General features: G+C 35.5%; 1 protein-coding gene across 2 annotated transcripts in view; it reads right to left on the bottom strand.

The window, feature by feature from the left end:
* The window catches only part of Pafah1b1 (platelet activating factor acetylhydrolase 1b regulatory subunit 1), an 80,462-nt gene that overhangs the window by 41,749 nt on the left and 10,943 nt on the right, over positions 1 to 27,770 (bottom strand). For both annotated transcript variants that reach the window (XM_005327923.5, XM_040269298.2), the window contains exon 2: positions 5,442 to 5,663. In XM_005327923.5, coding sequence (XP_005327980.1) covers positions 5,442 to 5,473 — 32 coding nt within the window. In that variant the 5' untranslated portion in view covers positions 5,474 to 5,663. The remainder of the gene's footprint in view (positions 1 to 5,441; positions 5,664 to 27,770) is intronic.

The following is a 27,770-nucleotide window of genomic DNA, read 5'->3' as shown; positions in this document are numbered from 1 at the left end:
GTTCGATCCTCAGCACCACATACCAACAAAGATGTTGTGTCTGCCGAGAACTGAAAAATAAATATTTAAAAAAAAATTCTCGGGGCTGGGGATGTGGCTCAAGTGGTAGCGCGCTTGCCTGGCATGCCTGCGGCCCAGGTTTGATCCTCAGCACCACATACAAACAAAGATGTTGTGTCTGCCGAAAACTAAAAAATAAATATTAAAAATTCTCTCTCTCTTTAAAAAAAAAAAATTCTCTCTCTCTCTCTCCCTCTCACTCTCTTTGAAAAAAATAAAATCTTTAAAAAAAAAAAAAAAAAAGAAAGCACGCCCAATTCAAGCTATTTCATTAGATTCTTCCCCTCAGATCAAAATGTCCTCAAAGATGATTAGTAAGAAGGAATAATACAACACTGGGTTCAAATAAATTTTATTAAGAGGGGAGGGGGAAAACAACAAAGCAAAGAGAGAGGAAAGCATGCTTTAGATGGGAAGAATAGCCCAAGGAAGCAAAAAATTACAGATAAATATACTTTCAAAGAAACCAAAGGTTATATCAAACTAATGATAAAAATAAAAATTCAAAAGGAAATATCCCCCAAAATAACCAATTCTTTAGCAAGAAAAAAGTTACACCACAACCAAGAAACTGATTCAGAATGTATTACACTCAAAATCTGGCTTGGTAAAATTTACTTTTGATTTACACAATACATTTGCCATATAAAATACTGAAAGAATACTGTCACAAATTTCTTTTGTTTTACCTTCATCCAGTATCATTCTTCTGCTCAGAAGCAACCACTGTTAACATTTTAGTGTGTGTCCTAAAATGGTATAGGTATTTATCTATACGTGTACATAGATGTATCTACACAGATATTAGAAGAAAATAAATAAGTGCATATGTGGTACGCATGCGTGTTTGGGAGAGTATTTAAATGTGCCATATTTTTTTCATACCATCTTTTTAGCAATCACTTAACAATCGATCTTAGAGTTCATTTTCTATACATATGTATAAATATACCACATTCTTTTTAACTGCTTTACAATATTCCCACAAGATGTATATATTATATTTAATATACCCTTCTGAAGGATGAATTTTTTAGACTGCTAACAGTTTCTCACAATTACAAACAACTGCAACAAACATCTTTTCACATAGTTATCCCTAGAGAAATTTCTACACACTTGCTGAAAAAGTTCTTTTTGAAAGTTGAATCAAGGAATGTGCATGTTCTAATAATGGTACCTCTCTACACAATGTGCAACCAAAGAATTGAAATGCTGCACTCGATTTGTGTACAATGAATTGAAATGCATTCTGCTGTCATGTACAAGTAAGTTGACAACAAAAAAAGAACGTGCATGTTAAAAGATACACAGGGGCTGGGGTTGTGGCTCAGTGGTAGAGTGCTCACTTAGCATGCACAAGGCACTGGGTTTGATCTTCAGCACCACATAAATGTAAAATAAAGATATTGTACTTACCTAAAACTCAAGAAGAAATATTTTTAAAAAAAGATACAGCCAAATTAACCGTTAAACAAACTAACAAGAGCTGGGGATGTGGCTCAAGCGGTAGCGCGCTCGCCTGGCATGCGTGCTACCATATATAAACATCTTTGAATATGGTAGCACCCATATACATATTCATTCTCTCTCTCTCTCTCTCTCTCCCTCCTCTCTCTCTCTCTCTTAAAAAAAAATAACATTAAATAAACTAACAAGCTGGGCATAGTGGTCCACTCCTATAATTGCAGCTACTTGGGAAACTGAGGCAAGAGGATCACAAGTTCGAGGCCAGTCTGGGGAACTTTGAGAATCCTTGACTAAAAATTTAAAAAGACCTAAGGAGCCAGGCACATTGGCACACACCTGTAATCCCAGGTGCTCATGGGGCTGAGTCAGGAAAAGTGTGAGTTCAAAGCCAACCTCAGCAATGTTGCAAGACCCTGTCTCAAAATAAAAAATTTTAAAAAGGGTTGGGGATGGGGGCTGGGGATGTGGCTCAAGCGGTAGTACGCTCTCCTGGCATTCGTGCGGCCCGGGTTCGATCCTCAGCACCACATACAAACAAAGATGTTGTGTCTGCCGGAAACTAAAAAATAAATATTAAAAGATTCTCTTTCTCTCTTAAAAAAAAAGGGGGGGTTGGGGATGTAGCTCAGTAGTAGGGTCCCCCGGAGTAGAAAGAAAAGGACAGGAAAGGAAAGGAAAGGACAAGACAGAAGTATTTAAATATTTTTAATGCATTATGACAGCAAATAAAACCTATGTGATTTCTACTTTTTTGGAATTTAAAATTTTCTTTGTAGCTTAATACATGAAATTTTTGTAAATACATGAAAATATCTGGAAAAATATATATAATATACAGAGGTAATGTTGGCTACATCTTGAATGTAGGATTGTAAAATTTTGGTTAGGGTAAGGGGAATTGATGCTTATATTTTGACATGTACTACTTTTTGAACTAAAAATCAGAAAACTGGTTTTGCCTCTGTTACTCGTCATGAAACCAGATTAATTTTAATTTCTCCTCAATTTATCTATAAAGATATTTGTCATATCCACAAAAATTTTTTATATTAGTCATGCCTATAGGACCCAGAGCAATAAGAGCATAGAAGGTAAATAGCACACACTGTTAAGCTGAATCACATTTAATTGTACTGCTTCAGTGATCTCTTTCCTTCTTGAAGTCAAGTGTGGTGGCTCATGCCAACAAGTCAGGAAGGCTGAGACAAAAGGATGGCAAGGTCAAGATCAGCCTCAGCAACTTAGTGAAACCCTGGCTCAAATCAAAAAGGGCTGAGGATGTGCTCAGTGGTAGAGTGCCCCTGGTTTAATCCCCAGTACCACCCCCCCCCCAAAAAAGTCATTCTCATTTCTACCTCAATGATAGCTCAAAGGATTTTACACATCAATTACTACCCAATCTCTTATAAATGCTACAAATGTTACCAAAAAAAAGAAAAAAATCAATTAAGGTATCAAAATATACCATATTTCTAGGAAGTATATAAACATTTGTTTTCTCCTATTATTTTCAGAAATGGGAGGAAAAAAAAGATTCACCTTCTATTTTTACTAAAAACCAGACAATCTATTTCCAAGATTTACAATGAAATCCTATTATAACACAAATTTTTGTTGCTTGATAAACACTTCTAAAGGGATGGGAATATAGCTGAGCAGTATAGCTCACAAAAAAAAGAAAGAAAGAAAAATATAAGAACTTATGAGTTCATACCAAAAATGAAAACACTACTAAATAAAGGGGGGGGGAGGCCCCTGGCTTATAGTAAAATGATAAGTGCTGAATGGTAATTGTGGAATGAGTGGTGGCATTAGAAAATCATTACTTTGCAACCACTGTACTAAAGACTGGCTCAAGCAAGACTCACCAACCAATATTAAATCTAGGAGGAAATATCGATGGAAAACCAGAAGTTCATGTGGTCTTAAAGTATTTCCTCACTTATGCAAAACATAAATCTAACCACGAGAAAACAAAAGACAAATCCAAAATGAGGAACATGCTGTTAATAAAAATACTCTTCAAAAATATCAATGTCTGGACTGGGATTGTGGCTCAGTGATAGAGTGCTTGCCTCACATATGTGAGACACTGGGTTCAATCCTCAGCACCACATAAAAATAAATTAATTTATTAAAGGTATCGTGTCCATCCACAACTAAATTTTTTTTAAAATTAATATCATAAAAGACAAAGGCTAAGGAAATGTTCTAGAATAAATAAGACAAAAGACACAGAACAATGAAATGCAACACTTGATCCTGGATTGGATGGTGTACCAGAGAGGAAAAGAAATGCAATGCGCAACATAATGGCCAGGCCTAGTGATCCACACTTGTAATCCCAGCTACTAGGGAGGCTGAGGCAGGAGAATTAAAAGTTTGAGGCCAGCCAGAACAATTTAGAGGAACACTGTTGTAAAGTAAAATAAAATAAATGGAGGAAGGTAGGTATGTTATGGGATCAATTGACAAAATTGGAATAAAAAAATAGATTAAATAAAAAAATTTGTCAACACTAAATTTACTGAAAACACTAAATGTTTTGTGGTTTTATAGAAGAAAACATTAATTTCAGGAACTGAATAATGAAGTATCTGGGGATCTTTGCATAAGTAACTTAATCTCAAACATTTAAGGGAAAAAACTATTGTGTAGCATACTTTACACACACCCTTATGAAGTAAACATGTGAAGTAAATGGTATGAAATGTTAACAATAGGAAATATATAAAACATAATAAACAATCTCTGTAATAATTTTGTAACTTTTTTAATAAATTTAAAAATATTTCCAATTAAGGCTGGTATTGTAGATCAGTGGTAGAGTACTTGCCTTGCATGTATGAGATACTGGGTTTGATCCTTGGTACCACATAAAATTTTTTTTAAAAATCTGAATTTTCTCCCCCATATTCTTCACCTAGAAATAAGGAATGCTATAAAATACTAAAAAGTATGGAATGTCCTAAATAACAGTGGTTAGGGGCTGGGGATGTGGCTCAAGTGGTAGTGTGCTCGCCTGGCACGCGTGCGGCCTGGGTTCGATCCTCAGTACCACATACAAAGGAAGATGTTGTGTCTGCCAAAAACTAAAAAATAAACATTAAAAATTTTTAAAAAATAAATAAATAAAAATAACAGTGGTTAAACTACTTCACACCTGTCTCATTAATGCATTTGCATTTACTATCATATTTGCTACCTCACAAAGTCCAAATCCTAATAGCCTTTGAATGATAAAAGATAAAAAAACACAAGAAAGCAAAGGAAAGGCACTGTCAATAACAAAACATGATGCTAGGCTTTGTGGCATATAACTAAAATCCTAGCAATTCCGGCAACTTAAGAAGATGAAACGGAAGGATTACAAATTCAAGGCCAGCTGTCTCAGCAATTTAACCAGACCCTGTCTGAAAATAAAAAATAAAAAAGGCTGAGGATATAGTATATAACACCATGGTCAGGGTGGGAGTAATTTCTCTTTTATTTTTCTAAGACATGGATTTAAGGGGAAAAAAATTAGAGATATGAAGCATTTATCTTCCTGTGAACATAATTTATTTAAAAGACAAGTTTATCCCTGAGTTCAATCCCCAGTACCATTCCAAAAAGGGGGGGGGGGGGGCGGAGTTTAGGATAAGACTTATCAACTAACTTGCTTATTTATTTTGCTTTAAACTTAATCATTAAAAAAAAAATCACATGAGTAAATAATGCTATGTTAAAGGAAGACCCAGGTGTAAGATCAAACCACACTGCCAAATCAATAGGTACAGTACACACTGGTTTAAAAAAAAAGTTTTAATCTTAAACCTCCCAAATCTGTATTTTAATTTACTACTCTGTCTCTTATAAAAGAGAATTTTTTTCTTAACATCACAAAAAAAAAAAAAAAAAAAGAAACTTACAGTTCATCTCGTTGTCTCTGGGACAGCACCATTTTGGCTGTTAATGTCAAGCTTATTTGATATAGTGGTATGTCCCTCCTTCAGGAAATCAAAAGGCTTTGTAATCCCTGGGTTTATAATTAACTATGCCACTAAGTGGCTTCCACACAGGGGAAAATGATTCTTTTATAAGTGAATCCAACCAGTAACCAGGAGATATTCAACAAGTAAGGTTCATTCCACCTAAGGAGAAAAAGAAAAAGAAAAAATAACATTATTTTTTCACTTCAAATTCAAATTATTTCTAAATTACTAACTGCAGCACACATTTTCAAAGATGAAGTTTACTGTGTTTTTTATTGGTTATTTTTAGTTATACATAACAATAGGATTCATTTTGATATATTATAAAAGCATGGACTATATTCTCATTCAGTCCCCAGTAATTTCTCTTTTCCTCCCCTCCCCCAATCCCTTCCCTTTATTAATCTTTCTGCTATTTACTTATAGTTTTTTTTTAAATTAGTGTCTTATGGATGTTAATGAATTTTAGATTTTTCAACATAAAATAAAAATATATGCCAAAATATGTAGTATTTTATATTACCTTCAATAGTTACTTAATGATACAAACTGCTTAATCTATGTTAAAATGTAACCTATATTTACCTATTCCCATCCTTGTCAACTGCCAAATATACTTAATTTAAAATATTAACATATAACTGGTCTATAGAGAATCTCAGTGGTAGAGAACTTGCCTAGTATGTGTGAGGCCCAAGGTTTCATCCCCAGAACCACAGAAAAATAAAAATAAAAAATATAAACAAAAACAACAACAAAAAAACCTGCTCTAGAAGATTATAATTTTACCTTAAAGACAAAAATCTATAATTTACAAAAAAGGTAATACAAAAAGCAAAAGAGGGCTGGGTTTGTGGCTCAGTGGTAGAGCGTTTGCCAAGTATGCATGAGGCACTGGGTTCGATTCTCAGCACCCCATGTAAATGAATAAAATAAAGGTCCATCAATAACTAAAAAAAATATATATTTTTTAAACCTGGAGATAAAGATTTCATAAACTGTACAGAAATCAAATTATGCCAGCCATAACTGAAGTGAACTTCAGGATTAACAATTAGCCACCAATAACAGCCTTAGATTGGCTGGTATTTATAACAAGACAAGTTTAATTCATTTTATTTTGTGTCCCTCAGAGGCATGTGTTTTAAAAAAAAAGAAAGAAAGAAGGAAAGAACTACCCAAGATTCTCAAGCTTACATAGCACTTCCCTTTAATCTAGCTTTTGGATAATATTACTTAACATTTCAGAGTCCTTATTTGATACACTTATAATACCATAAAGTCAGTTTCCATACTGTATCTAAAAAGTAGTAATCAACTAAATTAAGGTAAATTTGTGAGAAAAATCAAGAAATTATATTCTTTTATAAATAATCATTCTTCAGGACAGGGGTGCTTCTACCCATGGCTACTGAGAAGTAAGGCAGGTTTTCTAGAGCCCAGGAGTACAAGTCTGTACCTTAAAAAAAAAAACAAAAAAAAAAACCTGGGCCCAAGAGTGCAAGTCTATATAATTCAAGGAACTCAGAAAGCTGAGACAGGAGGACCCCAAGTTCAAGGCCCTAAGCAACTTAGTAAGACCCTGTCTCAAAGTCAAAGAAATAAAAAGGGCTGGGGACTTGGTTCAGCAGTAAAGTGTCCTTGGGTTCAATCCCCAATAACAAACAAACAAACAAAAATACTGGGCACTGTGGTACATAATAATTCCAGCTACATGGAAGGCTGAGGCAGGAAAACGGCAAGTGTGAGGCCAGCATGGGTGGGCAACTTAGCAAGACACTGTCTCAAAATTAAACAGTAAAAAGGGATGAGAGGGTGTAGTTAAGTAGTGGAGTACTAGCCCAGCATATGCAAGGACCTTGTTCCAATCCCCAGTTGGGGGCGGGGGATAAAATCTCCTAAAAATTAAGATTGTCTTGTTATACAAAAACAGAGGGTATTTCCACTGGATTTAGGAAATGTATGTGAGATGGTTTTATTTAAGCAGATTTCTGGCATATATAAAATTCAGTCATCAGGGATACTTTAAACCAGTAGGACAAGGTGTGGTTGCACAAGCTGTAATCCTAGTGACACTGGGTGGCTGAGTCAGGAGAAACACAAGTTAAAGAGCAGCCAAGTCCTGAGCAATGTGGTGAGACCCTGACTCAAAATAAAAAATAAAAAGGGGGCTGGGGATGTGGCTCAAGGGGTAGCGCGCTCGCCAGGCATGCGTGCAGCCCGGGTTCGATCCTCAGCACCCCATACAAACAAAGATGTTGTATCCGCCGAAAACTAAAAAATAAATATTAAAATTCTCTCTCTCAAAAAAAATAAATAAATAAAACAAAATAAATTAAAAGGCTGGGGATATGGCTCAGTGGTAAAGCATCCCTAGGTTCAATCCACAGCACTCCCCTCGCCCCCAAAGGAAATCATCCTCCAAGTAAAATAAAAGCATAACAAATAACTTGCAGGACTACCCATCAAGAGAACATACCATACTGGGCGAAGTGTCACATGCCTATAATCCCACTAGCAGGCTTGGGGGCTGAGGCAGAAGGATCAAGAGTTCAAAACCAGCCTCAGCAAAAGCAAGGCACTAAGCAACTCAGTGAGACCCTGACTCTCTGACTCTAAATAAAGTACAAAATAGGGCTGGGGGTAGGGCTCAGTGGCTGAGAGGCCCTGAGTTTCCCAGTAAACCCCACCACCCCCACCACCCCCGAAAAAGAGACAATATCATGGGAAGGGAAAATAGGATCATTCTTGGGTGCAATTCTCATGTCATGCCTGTGCTAGGCACTGCTCCAGTTACTAGAAATATAATGGTAATTTCCAACATTACAAAAAAGAACGTCAAAAAGAAAACTGAGAAAGCAAACTATAGTTTTAAATATGATCCTTGAGTCAAAAAGTGAGATGCTCCCAGTGGCAGGTGTTGATTTGAAGAAAATTTTCTCCATTAAGCAATTCTAATACATATAAGCAGGAATTTATTTTTGTTTTCAATGATTCTTTCAACCAGGAGTTTAGCTAGCAAAAAATGACAACTGAAAAAGCTAACACTACCACTCCACCTAAACAGAGAAATATGATTCATGTCAGTAATAGTGGAATCAGAACCAAACACAATGGATAACCTAAAAACACAACAGACAACCCATTGGTATTTAACACACCCAATTAAACCTCACTTTTCTAGCACTAATTGTCATGAAAACAAAGCATCTAGGGATTCATACACACTGAAAAAGAACATGGTAAGGTAAGGATCATCTGATGGTGTTGATTATCTAAACTACAGTTTTCTATTACCTGAGACAATAGTAATTCACTGATAAGCGAATTCATCATATGAATTAATAGTAAAAAAGAGACATGGCAAAAATCCCTGCTTGGATCAGGAAAATACTACTATATTATTATAGAGTCCAACTTAATATGGAATTCTAGTCATAAACACAAAAAAATGCACTAAAATAGCAGGATTACTGAAGAATGATAAAACCAAAATATAAAATTAACAAACATATAGAACACTTACTATGTGCTAAGCATTGTCTTAAAACACCAAGTTTAATGGGTCATTACAATCAAGAAACAGGAAATTAAAACGTGTGAACAGTGTGAAATTAACAAGTGATAAACTAACAAGTGTTGACTCAGAATGAAGCTAAGCAAGTAAGTAGGAAATAGAACAAAAACAATTTATCCAAAGGTCAAGGAGAAGCCATTATATAAATTTTTTAGAAAAATCTCTTTAGGCAGGGACCATGCCTAAAATCCCAGCTGAAGTTTCCACTAGGAAGGTGTACAAACAAGCCAGTTCTGAAGAGAACTAATCTAAAATAAAATGGTTTGACAATTTTTACTTAGATGTGGTAAATGGAGACATAGCAATGGTTGAGATGACCTAGGAAGAATTTGCAGAGCAAGTTGAGCAGAAGGTCAAGCCTAGAACCAGGGACAGCAACACCAATACTTACGATCTTATCTACAATTAGGGCTAGGATTAGCTGGTGCCTTGGGTCCAATCCCCAGTGTCAAAAACAAAAATATAGGAAGAAGGAAAGAAGGCAGGCAGGCAGGCAAAAACAAAAACAAAAAACTTTTTGTCTGGGTAAGGAGGCAAACGCCTGTAATCCCAGAAATTTAGGAGGCTGAGGCAGGAGGAGTACAAATTCAAGGCTAGCCTCAGCAATTTAGAATGGCCCCAAGCAATGCAGTGAAATCTTATCTCAAAATAAAAAATAAAAAAGGGCTGGGGATGTAGTTCAATAAAATAGCCCTAGGTTTAATCCCCACTACCACGAGGAAAAAAATATTTGTATGTAGGGCTGTGCTATGGTATAACTCAGCAGTAACATACATGATTCCCCAGCACCGCAAAACAAAAACAAAATTTAAAATCTTCAATTGGGCTGAGGTTTGTAGCTCAGTGGTAGAGCACTTGTCTAGCACATGTGGGGCACTGGGTTCAATCCTCAGCACCACATAAAAAATAAATAAATAAATGTATTTTTTAAAAAAAAAAAGAATTTTCAATTGGTTCTGAGAACAAAAAAGGTTACACAAAAAATAGAAGAAAGACTGTGGAATGAGATGGACATCATTACCCCAAGTACATGTATGAAAACACAAATGGTGTGACTCTGTGTACAACCAGAGACATGAAAAATTGTACTCTATGTGTGTATTATGAATTGAAATACAAGATAACAAATCAGAATGAATGAATGAATGAATGAATGAATGAATGAATGAATGAATGAATGAATGAATCAGGAGAGAATGTCACAAAAGCCAAGGTAGTGTTTCCAGGGGAGGCAATCAACAGTATCCAAAGCCATCCAATTACCCAGCAAAATAAAAATAAGGTTAAGGTGGGTTGGCTATATTCATCATAGAGCTCACTAATAACACAAATGGATTCAGTAAAATGGCAGGGAAATGAGGGGTTGTGGGTATAGCTCAGTGGGAGGGTGCTTGCCTAGAATGTGTGAGGTACACTGGGTTCAATCCTCAGCATCACATAAAAATAAATAATTAAAGGTTTGTTTTGTTGTTTTTTTTAATGGCAGGGAAATTATTTTAAATGGCAGAAACAATATTTAAACAGGGGAAGGGGTAGGGTAGAGATGGTACCATAAACAAATTTTAGAAGTTGATGAAAATATTGAAAAGTAATTATTTTTCTCAGCCAAATCAGATGGTTGAATACTAATGGTGGAGGGGCTGGGGATATGGCTCAGTTGGTAGAGTGTTTGCCTTGTATGCACAAGTCCCTGGGTTCAATCCCCAGCACCACAAAAAAAAAAAGAAAAAAAAAAGGTAAGCTGGCTTTGAATTAGTAATGGTAGAGAAAAAGACACTGGACACGGGAGAAATGAAAAATGATGAATTTTTAATATCACTATTTTTACTCGCTAATTATCCAACACTGTTAACCAACTAGATATATATAGTTATACCTACATAACTATATTTATATTGGTACAGTGAAAGAAAAACAGTATTCCATCTATGAAATATTGCTGCCACAAAATCAAATCTGAACCTGATTAAGCATCTGCCTTCAACTATCAATCTGCAAGAAGTAGAGTGGACATATGTTAAAGACACAATGGGGATACAATCAGCAAAAGCTAGACTATGAAAAACCCTATAAAGCAAATGACCCAATTTCTTCAAATTCCAAAGAAAGAAAAAGGGATGGAAAGAAAAGGGATGGAAAGCATTTTTCAGTGCTGGGGATCATGTACTTTACTGCTGAGTTATACCATAGCCCAGCCCTATGTATTTGAAACAGACAAGTGAAGAGCTGGGATTGTGGCTCAGTGGTAAACCACTTGCTCAGCATGTGTGAGGCACTGGGTTGATTTTCAGCACCACATATAAATAAATAAAATAAAGGTTCATCCAAAACTTTAAAAATATTTTTTAAAACAACAGACAAATTACACATCTAAAAATCGTGATATATAGACCATATTTATATCTAGACCCAAACAAATTATAAAATAAACAAACCAATAGACAAAGATTTAGGGAAATTAGAGTACTGATGGAATATCTCATGATATTTAAGAATTATGAAAATTTATTATGTTGTTTTCTAATTTTGTCTATGGGTGGGACATTTTCCATAATAAAAGTTTTATTTTGGGGGCTGAGCTATGGCTCAGCAATAGCGCACTTGCCTGGCATGTATGAGGCACTGCGTTTGATTCTCAGCATCACATATGAATAAATAAAATAAAGGTCTATCAACAGCTCAAAATAAAACTTAAAAAAAATTTTTTAAGTTTTATTTTGTTTTGATCAGTAGAGGGACTCAATGGAACAAGTACCTTAGGAGGAGAAAAAGAAAAGAAAGGATACAGAGGTAAAAGCCTTACACATACAGATGGGTTATTCCTGCAGATTATCAATTGTTTATAATATAGTTCCAAAATATTAGAGAAAATTTAATATGTGACCAAATATAAAACAAATATACTCCTCTGATATTTCTATTTTTGCCATTTTATATTTATAGAGACTTTACACATAATCTACTAAAGAAAAACAAAACCAATCTTTTTAAATTGGTAAAAAAGAATGAGCTGGGTATGGTGGTACATGTGTAATCCCAAATACTCTCCCTGCCTAGCATAGGCAAAACCATGGATTCAATCTCCAACAAGACCAAAAAAAAAAAAAATTCACAGGAGGTTGTCAACGTCTTTCAACAGCCTCATCATTTCCCCATGTTTCTGTTAGTTACAGCTAACCACCACATCTCATTTGACAAGATTTAAGTCATTCATCCAAAATTTCCATTTTTTCAATTAGCCTTGGACCAAAGATTAGGAGTCTACTTTTTTCACCAAGAATCATTCCTACCACTATTATAATTCTGATAATAAAGGCAAATGTTGCAAACAGATGGTCCAAAGTTTTAGATTATGATTCTGAAGAAACAAAGTAGAAATAGTTTTGGGGCTTTGAAGTCAAGCAAATGTAAATTTAAATAACACAGTATAAGTCATACTATATGTTCATTTTTTCTTGTAAGATCATTTTTAAGCTTTGCCATTTGATTTCACTAGATGATAGAATACTAGAAGATTAGACTGCATAATATGAGATTGTTCCTATTGTACTCCATGTGATGGTTAATATTGTGTCATGTTGGCTAGGCCACAGTACCCAAATATTTGGTCAAACACTGGTGTAGATATTTTTTAGATAGGAGTAACATTTAAGTCAATTGACTCTTGAGTAAATCCAACTACTTTCATAATGTAGGTGGGCTTTACTCTATTAGTTAAAGGTCTTATGGGGGAGGAGAACCTTCCTAGGAAGAGAAAATTCTAACAAGACTGTCTTTTGACTTGAGATGCAATATCAACTCTTCCCCAGATCTCCAGTCTAACCTGCAGATTTTAGATTTGCCAGCCTTAATAACCAAGTAAGCCAATTCCTTAAAATCAACTAGTTTAGTCAATCTCCCTACACACACACACACACACACACACACACACACACACACACACACACTCATATATATATGCATATTATCTCTGACTATATGTAATATAAGACCTTTTATTTATATAGTTTTAGCCTGTCACAAGTCTTGCAAAGAATACTTTCATACTGCTTAAACTCTGCTCTCTGGGTACTGCTTCAGGCAAATTAACGCCTTTAAGGGGTATCAAAATGTAAAAAACTGCTTCTCAGCCTGAAACAATTAATAGAGCTAGGTTTATTTGTGGATAGATGCTCAAAAGACTACCTTTTCATAATCCCAAAAAAAAAGTGTCCCCCCTCTTCTCTAACTTCAGCAGCATGAAGCCATTTTAAACATCTGAAGTTTCCAAAGAAACTGAATTCTGATTTTAGATTTTGTTGTGTTCAGTTTTTTCGAATGTTTTTAAATCTCAAACCAATTGTTCTGTATGATACAAATGTACATGACCATAAATAAATAATGGAAGGGAATGTAGAAAAAAGGCAAACATTTGTTATTTAAATATGATTTTAGAGATTGTAGATAAATTATACGACTTACACTGAAACTTCTAACTTGTATTCTATTAAACTACTAATTGAGTGATATCAAAAGAGCTAATTCACCAAACCAATATTGATGATCTCTGCCAGTTACATCAAATTAGGCAATAATTCTTTAGGCTGGAAAACACCTCTGGGAAATAACAGTAAAAGCCACCTATGTTGTTTCTTCAGATCAGATTTTTACTAAACTGTGAATTTTAACTAGGAATGTCTATCAGAGTTACCTAGGAAACTTTCTGAAAATAATCATGATTATATTTCATTCTCAGAGTTTCTGAAGAGGCATATGAATTTTTAATATTTCTTTAGGTGATTTTGATGCATATCCTCCTCACTAGAGAACCATAAAGTCAGCAATCTCACTTATAGCTAATACTAAAGGGTCAAAATCAAAAAAATTACAGAGAAGGGAAAATCGAGAAATCATCAAAGTCAGAAAATGTTATCTGGGGACATAGTTCAGTGGTAGAGTACTTGCCTAGCAAGTGCAAGGCCCTAGGTATGATTCCCAACACCACAAAGAAGTTACCCAAATAAAAAATCAAAATCGGAGGCCATGGTACTGAAATTTTAATAGTAATTACAACAAACGTCACTAAAATTCAAAGAAATGTTTATAAAACCCTTCAGATATACCATGAACAGATTATATTAAGAAAAAGGTGACACGCAAACTTTTGGAAATAATAAGCAATATTTCCTTATAATTGAGCTTTATAAGATTTCAAAAAAATCCTTTAATAAGAAACTGTAACTAGCTTATTAGTTCTGAAACTATCTAGTCTTCCTGGTCATCCTAATAAAGACACATTTTTTTGCATCTATATTAACTTTGGTGCTTTTTATCTTGTGTATTTAAAGCAGGAGTCAACAAGTCCCCAAACACTTAGATAGTATCTTAGGTTTTGCAGGCTATCCAGTTTCTATTAGCAACTACTCAATTCTGCCTCTGTAGCAAGAAAACAACAATAATCAATAAAAGGTTTGCGTCTGTTCCTATAAATCTTTATGGACTGAAATTCAAATTTCAAGTATTTTTTTAAATTATTAATTTACCAAAAGAATTTTACAAAATATTATTTCCTCTTTTATGCTTTTTAACCATTAAAAATTATAAAAACCATTTTTAGCTTGCAGGCCATATAAAAACAGGTGGTTGGGCTGGGTATGTAGCACAAAGATAGAGCACTTTCCTACCATGTATAAGGGCTTGGGCTAACTTTCCAGAACTGAAATAATAACAAGTGGCAAGCAGGATTTGATTTACTAGCCACAATGTGCAAACCCATATCTAATACAGCTACTTTAATAATAATAGTATCTATTTCACAGGACTGTCAAGCAGATTAAATAAATACAAGAAAAATGCTTAGGACAGGACTTACTACATAGTAAGTGCTACAGGATTTTTACATACATAAATACACACACACACACACAAAAAGTGCTACAGGATTTTACATATACACACACCCCACTTGTAGTTTTCTATCTCCTCCACTTTATTTATATTTGGTACCAGGGATCGAACCCAGGGGTGCTTAACCACTGAGCCCCAGCCCCAGCTCCAGCCCTTTTTATTTTTTGTTACTTAGGGCCTCACTAAATTGCTGAGGCTGGCTTTGAACTTTCGATCCTCCTGTCTCAGCCTCCTGAGCTGCTAGCATTATAGGTGTGCACTAACACCCAGCTTCCCTTCCATTTTAATACCCATTTATTTTCTTAGCTTTTAACACTGAAATGTTTTGCCTAATAATCCATTAACAAGGAAAAATCTTTTACTCTTAAGGTAGAAAAATATCCAATTATGATTTCTCAGCTTTCCTTTTTACCTCCTTCAAAAATCCAAAGAAAATGTATGTACCTGTAATTTATCTGAGCAACAGTCCTATTAACTTGAATCTTAGGCAAAACTACTTATTACCTACCTAAGACTTCAGAGCCTGGTACTGGGAATCAAACCCAGGGCCTCACACATGCCAGGCAAGCATCCTACCACTGCTGCCATATCCCCAGCCCCAAGATTCCATTTTTATGTTTACACACTGGGCTTCTGAATATATTTTATATACTTCTGTTACGATACATTGTAAAAATCACTGGTTCTGCATTGTGCTACCTCCCACATTCATTGTAACTATGTACAGGCCATACTATACACTACATTGGATTCAATTTTAAATCTGTAGTGCTAGGCACCACGAATGGCATTCAATAAATGTCTTAAGAAATCAAACTTCAAAATCAAGACTCTCCAAATTGAAATAACTTATTTCCACAGTTACAAACAATTATAATAGCTTATGATAACATTGCACTTTACAGTTAATAAAATTATTTTATACTCGTCACCTTAAAAACAGAAGAACCAAGGACTGGGGTTGTGGCTCAATGCTACAGCACTTGCCTAATGTGTGAGGCACTGGGTTCCAGTCCAGCACCACATATAAATAAATAAAATAATGTTCCATTGACAACTACAATACACAGATACACACACACATTTTTGCAGCAGGCATGGTAACACAAGCCTATAGTCCCACCTACTTGGGAGGCTAAAGCAGGAGGATCGCCTAAGCTCAGTAGTTTGAGATTGGCTGGGGCAACACAGCAAGACCCTATTTCTTTTTTTTTTTTTTTAAAAGAAGGTCATCTTTTTTTTTTCCTAATTTTTAATATTCATTTTTCAGTTCTTGGCGGACACAACATCTTTGTTGGTATGTGGTGCTGAGGATCGAACCCGGGTCGCACGCATACCAGGCGAGCCCGCTACCGCTTGAGCCACATCCCCAGCCCCCAAGACCCTATTTCAAAAAATAAAGTAAAATAAATAGCCTAATTATCCAATATTCAAAGCTTTAAATAAATACTACTAGAGTTAAATCCTAGAAAACTGCCAACAATGACAATCCCATACATTCAATCTAATAATTAATTCTATTTAACAGTATTAGCTAAATTCTCAGCCACTAACATAAAGCAGAACTTAAGGGTTTTATTTACCATTTCAACACAGTTTTGACAAAAAAAAAAAATTAAGCAAATAGAGTAACTCCCTCTTCTGTGATTTCATAGTACTTTGTACAAACACATACTTAACACTTCTCACACTACACTGTAATTATCTGCTGTGATGTTATCTCTACAACAACTTTCCTCTAAAGCCACAACTCTGACATATTTTTCTTTGTATCTCTAAAATAAATTCATGATAATTAGTATTCAGTAGGTATCTAGTATTTCTAAATGACTACTGCAAGCATCACAGTAAAACTGAGATCAAAATTTACTATTCTCAGGCTGGGGTTGTAGCTCAGTGGTTGGTACAGGGCTTGCCTAGAACATTTGAGGCACTGGGTTCAATCCTCAGCACCATAAATAAACAAATGAAATAAAGGTATTGTGTCCATCTACAACTAAAAAATATATATATTTATTTTCTTTTTAAAGAATTTTTTTAATATTTATTTTTTAGTTCTCAGTGGAAACAACATCTTTGTATGTGGTGCTGAGGATTGAACCCGGGCCACATGCATGCCAGGCGAGCGCGCTACCACTTGAGCCACATCCCCAGCCCTAAAAAATATATATTTAAAGCTTTAAAAATATTAAACTGTTCTCAGAAAATAAAGATACTTTATCACTTTATTCTCATTCTTTTTTAAAAATCAAAAATATCCAAAATTCTGAAATGTAGGCGATAAGATATATCAAAGTCCAGCTACTTGGGGCTGATTTTATTTTAATTTTTTTGTACCAGGGATTGAACCCAGGGGCACTTAACTGGGTTCCAGTCTCAGCATCACATATAAATAAATAAAATAATGGTTCACTGACAACTAATATATATATATATATATATATATATATATATATATATATTAAAAAAAAGAAGCCAAGCTGAACTTCAAAAAGCATTTTTCCAGCAGGCATGAAAACACAAGCCTGTAGTCCCACCTACTTGAGAGGCTAAAGCAGGAGGATCACCTAAGCTCAGTAGTTTGAGACTGAGCCACATCCCCAGGCCTTTTGTATTTTATTTGCTTCAGGCCTCCCTAAATTGCTGAGGCTGGCTTTGAACTTGCTCAGCCTCCCAAGCCACTGAGATTACAGGCAAGCACCCCAGCGCCCGGTTCCGGGTTCAGGGCTGATTTTGATGTAATCTTTTTCTTTTTAAAGAGTAACATATATGTTAAAGAAAATATACCAATTTTTAAATCTTCCACACAAATCAATAAGCTATCTCCAGACTAAAACTTCAAAAATTTAAGACCTTTTTACGCTCCAGTTTCCACTTACAAAGGTTACATTTTTAGGACTGGAGATGTAGCTCAGTAGCAAGTATAGTACTCATTTAGCATGCATAAGGCCCTGGGTTCCATCCCCAGGGGGTGGGAGACAGTGGGTGGGGTACTGAAGATAGGGGTTGGTATACATACTGCAAATGCTACATTTTCAAGTGACAATAGAATGGTACTGTAATTCTGTTTTGTTTTCATCAAAACTAAGTAACAACAATAACAAAAAAAAAATACTGGGGGCTGGGGTTGTGGCTCAGTGGTACAGCGCTTGCCTAGCATGTGTGAGGTATTGGGGTCAATGCTCAGCATCACATAAAAATAAATTAATAAGGGCTGGGGCTGGGGCTCAGTGGTAGAGTGCTCACCTAGCATGTGCAAGGCCCAGAGTTCAATCCTCAACACCACATAAAAAATTAAAAAAATAAAATATTGTCCAACTACAACTAAAAAATAAATATTAAAAAAAATAAGTGAATAAAATAAAAGTATTGTGTCCATCCATCTACAACTAAAAATTAAATTTTAAAAACTCACTGGTTTAAAATATGAGGAAAAAACTTACTAAACACTTCTAAGCATCATACAAACAATAGGAGACAGCTGTTTCTGTGTGCCTTGTTTTGTGGTTTTTGTTTGTTTGTTATGGTACTAGAGATTGAACCCAAGGGTGCCCTTTTCATTTATTTTGAGATAGGGTTTTGCTAAGTTGCCAAGATTGGCCTCAAACTTGCAATCCTCCTTCGCTGGCCTCCTGAGTATCTGAGATTACAGGTGAATTCTAAAGTGGATAGCTAAAGAAATTATGACAATGCAGAAATCACTGAAATTCTTATACAGGGAGGAATGTTCTGAAATTAGTGTTTCATGGTAAATGTTCTGGAGATTAAGGAACAGGATATATTAAAGAGGAGGGCTGACTCAGGAGGCTGAGGCAGGAGGATCACAAGTTTGAGGCCAGCCTCAGCAACTTAGCAAGACCCTGTCTCAAAATAAAAACTAAAAGAAAGGGCTACGGATGTGGCTCAGTGGTTATGTGAATGTTGCTGTATCCCCAGTATCAAGAGGAAAAAACAAAGGGGGGTTGGTGGTAGCTGTCAGAGGCCTAGACTAGGTTGGAAGTAATAGTAATGATCTGAATAGATTCATGGTCAAACTGCATATAAAGATGAATTTTTTTTTAAAAAACATTTCCACTATTTGCTCTTGGTCTTCTCATTTTTCTTCACAGGGCCTTAAAAATGCTAGGCAAGAACTCTTGCCACTGAGCTAGTCCAGTCCTTCTTATTTTTATTGGAGACAAGATCTTACTATGTTGCCCAGGTTCTTTAATTTGCAACCTCCTACCTCAGTCTCCCAAATAGTTAAGATTACATACATGCACCATACCCAACTTGTTCTTGATTTTTTTTTGGGGGGGGGGGAATGCCAGGCATTGAACTCAGGGTGCTCTTACCACTGAGCCACATGCCCAGCTTATTTTGTGTTTTGTTGTTGTTGTTTTTTGAGACAAGATCTCACTAAGTTGCTGAAGTTGACTTTGAACTTGTGATCCTCCCATCTAAGCCTCCTGAGCTTCTAGGATTACAGATGTGCTCCACCATGCCTGGCTTGTTCTTGGTCATGAAATGGCTTTTTCTAGGTTCTGATTTTGTTCCTATAAGAAAATCTCCTGTTTACATTTAAGCACATGTGCCCAGAAGTTTTGACAACCCAACAGAAAACAGGCATTGTGATCCCTCAACTGACTTCAAGTTTATTACTATCCACTTCCACTGAAGCAAGTAATTTAGAAATAACTACCAGTGTCACTTTTTTCAATTTATTTACTAAGGATATATGAAGTACTCAAACTAAACAAAATATGTGTGTCCCAAGCAGCCTAGAACATAGTCAACAAATATATTTATCTACAGAAAGTGACATGGAACTTAAAAGTAATGTTAAAGAGATCCTGGTTCTAAAAATGTACAATGTAAAGACATCAGCTAAATGTATTCATTCACTGATTACCATTATCTTTCTTGCTAGGATCTGTGCCATGAAGTTATAAGTGAAGATAAAATACAACCCACCAAAGGAACACATGATCTAGTAGAGTGAGTTGAGAAAGGAGGTGATAAAAGAAATGTAATAAAAGCTGAGGGACTGACCAAGTCAGCACTATAAACTGAAAGATTAAAAAACCTTTTGGGGGTTGCTGAGATTGTGGCTCAATGGTAGAGCACTTGCCTAGCATGTGTGAGGCACTGGGTTCTATTCTCAGCACCACATATAAATAAATCAAAGGTCCACCAAAAACTAAAAAAATAAAAAATAAATTTAAAAAGTAAAAAATAACCTTTTAAAAAAAAATCTGAATTCGGGGGCTAGGGCTATGGCTCAGCACACTTGTCTGGCATGTGTGAGCCACTGGATTCGGTTCTCAGCACAGCATATAAATAAAGGTCTATCAACAACTAAAAAAATATTTTTAAAAAATCTGAATTCGGGGCTGGGGTTGTGGCTCAGTGGTAGAGCGCTTGCCTAGCATATGTGAGGCACTGGGTTCGAGCCTCAGCACCACCTAAAAAAATAGATAAAATAAAGGTACTGTGTCCATCTACAATTAAATTTTTTTTTTCAAAATCTGAATTCAAGAGGTTCAGCAACAATGACAACAAGAATTATAGTTCTAGGAGGGTGAAAGAAAAATCTTTTTTTTAATTTTATTTTATTGATTTTTTAAAAATAAATGACAGCAGAATGCATCACAATTCATATTACACATACAGAGCACAATTTTTCATATCTCTGGTTGTATATTACGTATGTTCACAGCAATTTGTGTCTTCATACATGTACTTTGGCTAAAGATGTCCATCACATTCCACTGTCATTGCTAATCCCCTGCCCCCTCCCTTCTCCTCCCACCCCTCCACCCTATCTAGAGTTTGTCTATTCCTCCCGCTCCCTACCCCACTGAGTAAGTCACCTTACATCAGAGAAAACGAAAAATCTTTCTTCTTTCTAAATAAAGGTAAATCCTGAGCACAACTGAAAAGAAAAGGGGCAGAGCCTATCCATTACAGATATGAATAAAAATTGTACCTCCTTAAATTTAATCTGTGCTGAAAACCAGTATGAGTCCAGAATCATGGAAAAGCAATTCATTTTCATCTGCATAAAATCAGGTTGTATCCTGACCCTCTTTTCTTTAAACCTTTTTCTTAATGGCTACCACTTTTGGATACTTCAGAGTTATGTTTTACACACCTTCAAACTAGAGAAGAAAGACAAGAATGTACCTCAATGGTAGAGTGCTTGCCTAATGTGTATGAGACTCTGGATTCAATCCCCAGTATGGTGGGGGTAGAGATACCACTAGGTTTTCATACATAACATGTATGTAACATCCATACTTCACAATCATGCCAAGAAGGAATCTCAATACATATCAAAAACTGAGCTGGGCACAGTAGCACAGGCCTATAGTCCCACCTACTCAGGAGGCTGAGGCATAAGGAACCCTAGAGCCTAGGAATTAGAGGCCAGCCTGGGAAATATGAGCCTTTTGACCAGGCTCAAAAGAAGAAAAAAAAAAAAACCACACTGGGTGAGGGAAGCTGTTAAATACTAGTCATCTTATTTACCTTAGATATGTGGAAAAAGAAAGAATAAAAATAATAATTACAACATAATCCCCTTTATGAGGAACCCTAAGGAAAATTCTAGCAACAAGTGGCTAGTTATCTTTCTGAACTGTTTTTTGTTGTTGTTTTAATCTTAAGGAACTAAAAAATAACCTCCCCCTCCCCTTCCTGTTAGCTCCTAGAAAGAGTTATCCCTGTAGCTTAGGGATGAAGTACTTACTTGCCTAGTGTGTGTGAGGTACTGGGTTAAATCCTCAACATCACATAAAAAAATAAAATAAAGGTATTGTGTCCATCTACAACTAAAAAAATTCTTTTTTTTTTTTTAAATCCGTGATCTCTTGGGGCTAGGGTTGTTGCTCAGGGGTAGAGTGCTTGCCTAGCAAGTATGAGGCACTGAGTTCAATTCTCAGCACATTAAAATAAAGATATTAAAAAAAAATCAGTGATCTGCTTATAGAAAGAAAACTGAAATATCTTTTTGGTCTAGATCCTGGTTCCTGGTTCCATTTCCCCTTACCCTTTGTTTTTTTAAAGTCTTTCTTTTCTCTTCACTTAATCTGTAGTATTTTATAGTTTTATATATTCTTATAATATATCTTAAGTAAGGGGTTACAAATCAAATATAGAGAGACTATCGAGGGTGACTGCTTTGGCAGCACATATAAATAGAGACTAAAATAATACAATGGAGGTGCTGGAGCTGTGGCTCAGTGGTAGAGCACTTGCCTAGCAACAACGGTCCATCGACAACAATATAAAAAAATACAGTGGAAAAGCCCTGGTTTTCAAAGTAAGTTCAATTAAAAAAAAAAATTATTGGGGCTGGAGGTACAGGTCAGTGACATTAAGTGCTTAGCATATGCAAGGCCCTGGGTTCAATACCCAGTACTCCAAACCCAAAGTTACTATGCTGTCAGACAAACAAAACCATATTTACAATCTAAATCCTGGACCTCTCATTTGTGGCCTCAAAGTAGCTGATGAATACAGTGCTGACAGGATGAATGGCTGAGATCATAAAAGTTTTTAATTCTTTTGCTAAAAGCCTTTCTAGACCAAGGGTAGACATAACAGATAAAAGAACAGGTAAATACCTTGCATGTGCACAGAACTTCATGATTTACAAACTGTTTTCATATTGTAAACCTCCAACTATGCTGCAGGGCAGCCCAATAGCCACACATGTAAAACACAAAGATTATAAACTACTGTCTACAGAAAAATACAAGTGACAAATATAATTTAAGTAAAACAGGCAAGGCTGTAATCTTTCCGTACATGATTCATTTTGTTTACATGTTAGAATATTTTTCACCTTCAAAGAAACAGGTTCTCTTCTACTTTTTAGTAGAATAATACATCTGCCTAGCTATATATTTTTCATTTTTGATAGACATTATCAGTAGGGAATTATTTATCACTATAGACAGTACAAGTACTACGATAAAAAGCATCAGGAAGAGCTGGGGTTGTGATTCAGCGGCAGAGCACTTGCCTAGCATATGTGAGGCACTGGGTTTGATGCTCAGCACCACATATAAATAAATAAAAAATAAAGGCCTGTTGACAACTAAAAAATATACATTAAAAAAAAGCATCAGGGAATGACAGAAGTTTGTTTCACTGAAAAAGTTATTCTCATCTAAAATAGAGTAACTGTGATTCAGTTTGGGACTATTATTGTTTCCAGATTTTTAGAATAATCCAAAAGTAGATTTTTATGCAAAATAGCTAACTTCTAAATGTTGGTTCAAAAAAAATTTTTAACCATACAAGTCCAAAAGAAATATATTTACAAGCTGAGTCTGGCCTATAGGTTGCCAGTATGGAGCCTACGGCTAAAGTACTAAAAAACATAGGTTATTTGAATGGTCAAGAAAACGGAAGACAAAGGAACTAAGTTTAGGAATTCACAGTCTAAAAGTGGTGCCAAAGTATTGTCCATTCTCTTTCCTCAATCAAAAGATAAAATTTATTAAAAAATCACATTTTATTAAATTAACCTCAGGATGAATTCTGCAACGCAAAAACGAATTATATCATCTCATCTGAGAATTACTTTCTTATGTTCATCTAAATACCTCATTCTATTGTCTAACCACAAAGAAATTAGGGCATAATCACATATAATGAATAATACAACACAATAAACTAGATCATGACTGATATTTAGAAAACATTTTGTTGTGGTCAGGTGTGGTTGTGCATGCTGTAATTCTACAAACTCCAGAGGCTGAGACAGAAGGATAGAAAGTTTGAGGCCAACCTCAACAACTTAGCAAGGTAACTCTGAGAGACCCTGTCTCAAAATAGAAAAAAAATCTGGGGACATAGCCCAGTGTTAACAGAATGCCCCCATACTAAAAAAAAAAAAAAAAAAAAAAATTGTTGTGAAAAAAACAAGATAGCAGCTTGGAGAGGCTAAGGCAGGAGGATCATGAGTTCAAAACCAGCCTCAGCAACTTAGTGAGGCACTTAGAAACTCAGTGAGATTCTGTCTCTAAATAAAATATAAAAAAGGGCTGGGGATGTGGCTCAATGATTAAGCACCCCTGGGTTCAATCCTCAGTACCAAAAAAAAAAACAAAAAACAAAAACATGAAACAATGGGATATAGGCAAACTTTGGGAGGAAATTTGCTACTGGGAAGAAGAAAACAGGTTTGGAAAAAAGGTATAAAAGGGACATCAATAGTAACTGTAATAATGCTTCATTTCTTTAAAAAAAAAAAAGTTCTGAAGTATGTAGCACAGTTCCCATTACTGGTCCTCTGACAGGTAACAAATTGAATATGGAAATCATATGAAAGCACTGATGAGCCACGCAGATATGGTGGCACAGATGTAATCCCAGCTATTCCAGAGGCTGTAGCTCAGTGGTACAACTTCCATGGGTTCAATACCTACTATCATGAAAGGGAGGGAGGGGGAAGTGATGGGGGAGAGAAGGAAGGAACTAACAAAGGAAAAGAAGATGAGGGTCAGTCTGTCTGAGCAGCTTGCTCAGTAGTTCAGGCTCCAGGTTTAATCTCCAGCAGAGTTGGGTATAAGTATTGATGAAATTAAGTCCTAGATTTTTGAGGCCTACTGTGTAGAATTTAATATTTAAGATACAAATATTCTGGGAGCTGGGAGTGTACCTCAGTTGTAGAGCATTTGCTTCACATGTGTGAGGACATGGTTCTCATCCCCAGCATCAGCAGCTGTAACAATGAAAATCATGGCCACTCATCAACTATGTGACCTTGGGCCAATCTTCAAACTTTTTAAAAAGTTTATCCATCCATTCATGAAAAGGGGCTAATAAAAGTAATCTGCTAAATAACTGTGGTGAGGCTTAGCGAAACCAACAACATTAAGGGGTTGTCTACCCTCTATCCTTAGACATCCTCAATATAGCTCAGGAACAGGAAAGTGGTATAAAGACAATAATTGTTTTATGCTTTTATACACACAACCAAAGACATTGCTTTTCTAGTGTCAGGGACGGAAAACAAATCACTATCTCAAGAAGGTAGAAAGTAAAGGTAAACTTTAGTAGTATTATCTTAATTTCTCTCCCCTCTCACCCCCCAATATTTGGGATTGAAAATCCAGGGGTGCTACATCCCCATCCACATTTTTATTTTTTGAGACAGGGGTTCACTAAATCGCTGAGGCCTGTCCCCGCCTTTTAAGTAGCTGGTGTTATAGGTGTTCTGTGCATGGCTCAACATTTCATTTTAATCATCTTTATTAGCATCATAATAACAAGCAACATTTACTAAGCACTTACTATGTACTGTCCCTAGTCTCTTTAAATGCATTAACTCATTTACTACATCAGATAAAATATTTTACATAGCTAGAACAGAGAAGCATAACATGAAACAAAGAAAAGGAAGTTTTTTCCAGGCAGGAAAAATTAGAAATGGTTGCCTTGAAAAGCAGTCTCTGGTATTCAGATAAGAAGAATATACAAGGGAAAGGGAACAGAGTGAAAGCTGAATTACAGGAGATAAGGCAGGCAAGAAGAAAAAGGCTGAAAAGGTAAGCCAAGACACGAATGTCTTAACTCATTTAGAATTAAACTAATATCTATTAAATATACCATGTTTTGCCATTATGCCCCTGGCATTTTCACATACATATGCTCATTAAAGACAGTGAAAAGCTGGTGATAAGGGGCTGGGGATGTGGCTCAAGTGGTAACGAACTCCCATGTGGTCGGGTTCGATCCTCAGCACCACATACAAACAAATGTTGTGTCTGCCGAAAACTAAAAAATAAATATTAAAATTCTCTCTCTCCCTCTCTCTCTCTCTCAAAAAAAAAAAAAAAAAGCTGGTGATAAGTTTTGGGGAAAAAAAAGTGACTTGAGAACTGTATTCAGCAAAATTTTTAGGCTGCTTTATGTAATATCCTACACAACTCGTCCTCTTACTCTCTTCTACAGCTAATACATTCAATTTCTTAATTCTACTTAGACACCCCAGCCCCAAAGTCTGGACTCTTAGTCACCCTACTATGCTTCCTCCTTATTTCCTAAAGTCCACACATTATATAAATCTGAATTATCTAAATTTCCGTCTTCCTATTTCACAACTCATCCACAATTCTACATCCTAAACCATTCTCAGTCAACATCAACAATCTTACTTCAAGCACTCATCATTCTCTCCTGAAAAAGTCGAAGTACCTCCAAACTTCAACCTATGTTCCTCACTGCTACCCACATGAATTATCTACCACATATTCAATGATGTTTGCTTTCGCTTGAACTTTAAAGATTTTCAAATCATTTAGAAGCTACAAAGAACATAATGTACAAGGTTTGGTTTTGTTTTGTTTAATTTTGGTTCATACCTATTCAATCTCATATTCTATAATCCCATATACTTACCAGCACATACTACAATTTTTGCATGTTTTTCTGCCTGTGTTGCTGTTCCTGCTACCTGAAATGACCTTCTCCTATGGCCATACCAATTATGCATTCTTCAAGATTCAGATTAAATATCATCTCTCAAATGTCTTTAATGAGGAGATCTGATGAGCCCCACAATAGCCTAAGTGACAGATATTATATACAATATATGCCACAATACAAGATACAGATTTTAAATACTAAAAGTCCACTGACTTCCTATCCACTTCATCATTTTATTAAGAATCTAGAGAAAATGCAAATTTAAGAAAGCTCAAATTGTCCAATTTCAATCAAGATTTTTTTCCCCTTCCCACAAAACTGAATGGTAAGAGAAATATCTTTTTAAAGTTAGGAGCTAAGATTTATCCACAAGTGAATAGGTAATGAGAATATTGAAACTTAATGAAAAAAATTGAATACAATGGAACAAAATTTTCTTTTATTTTTTAAGCAATGAAAATCAAACTCAAGGCTTTAGCATACTAGGCAAGCCCTCTGCCACTGAGGTAAACCCCCAATCCCTTAATGTCTTTAATAATTTAGCAGTTACTTCAAAATTAACAGTATTACCCTGGTGCTATTATCTTTATAATCACAATACTCAAAATAAAAACATAAACACAATACAATAGAACCATTATTCAGCTTTTTGGATTTTTAGACTTGGGCCAAATGAGTCTTCATCATAATGCTATGTCCTTAAAGAGAAATTATTTCCACCTACTGAGAAAAGTAGCAAGGGCTATAAATTAGAGAGATTAAAAACTATCTCAGGCCTTAGTTGTCATTTTTATGGAACTATTATACCCCCAAAGAATCAAATATCACTATCAAAGATTACATCAAAGATCCAAAGTTCCTTAAAGAATATTTCTTTTAAAATGTTATAAGTAATACCATATGTGGGAATCAACCTTGCAACTCCTTTCATCCCCTATATCTAATCAACTCCATTGTCCTGCAAAGCTTACCTCCTCAATATTTGTTGAATTACTCTTCTTGTGTATTATCTTTACCACACTACCATACCTCACATAATCTCTTACATGCACTAATTTCAGCAGGTCTCACTAAACCCAGTCTTGGTCTATTAACATCTATCCACTATATAGACCCTATGGTCATCTACCTAAAATACAACCTGACAATATCACTTCTCTACTTACAACAACCCCTTACCAGCCTATTTTATTTATTTATTTATTTATTTATTCAACAAATATTTATATAACTCTTACTATACACTACGTACTGTTTTACAACTCCTCACAACAAGCTAGGAGAATTTAACTAGTCCAATATAACTCAGTTATATAAGCAGCAGTGAATCCAAGTACCTTAGCCCCAAAGTCTGGACTCTTAGTCACCCTACTATGCTTCCT

This window comes from Ictidomys tridecemlineatus, chromosome 3 (assembly GCF_052094955.1).
Source record: "Ictidomys tridecemlineatus isolate mIctTri1 chromosome 3, mIctTri1.hap1, whole genome shotgun sequence".
NCBI classification, from domain to species: domain Eukaryota; kingdom Metazoa; phylum Chordata; class Mammalia; order Rodentia; family Sciuridae; genus Ictidomys; species Ictidomys tridecemlineatus.
The sequence above is the reverse complement of the archived record's forward strand: the minus strand, read 5'-3'. Positions and strand labels throughout refer to the sequence as shown.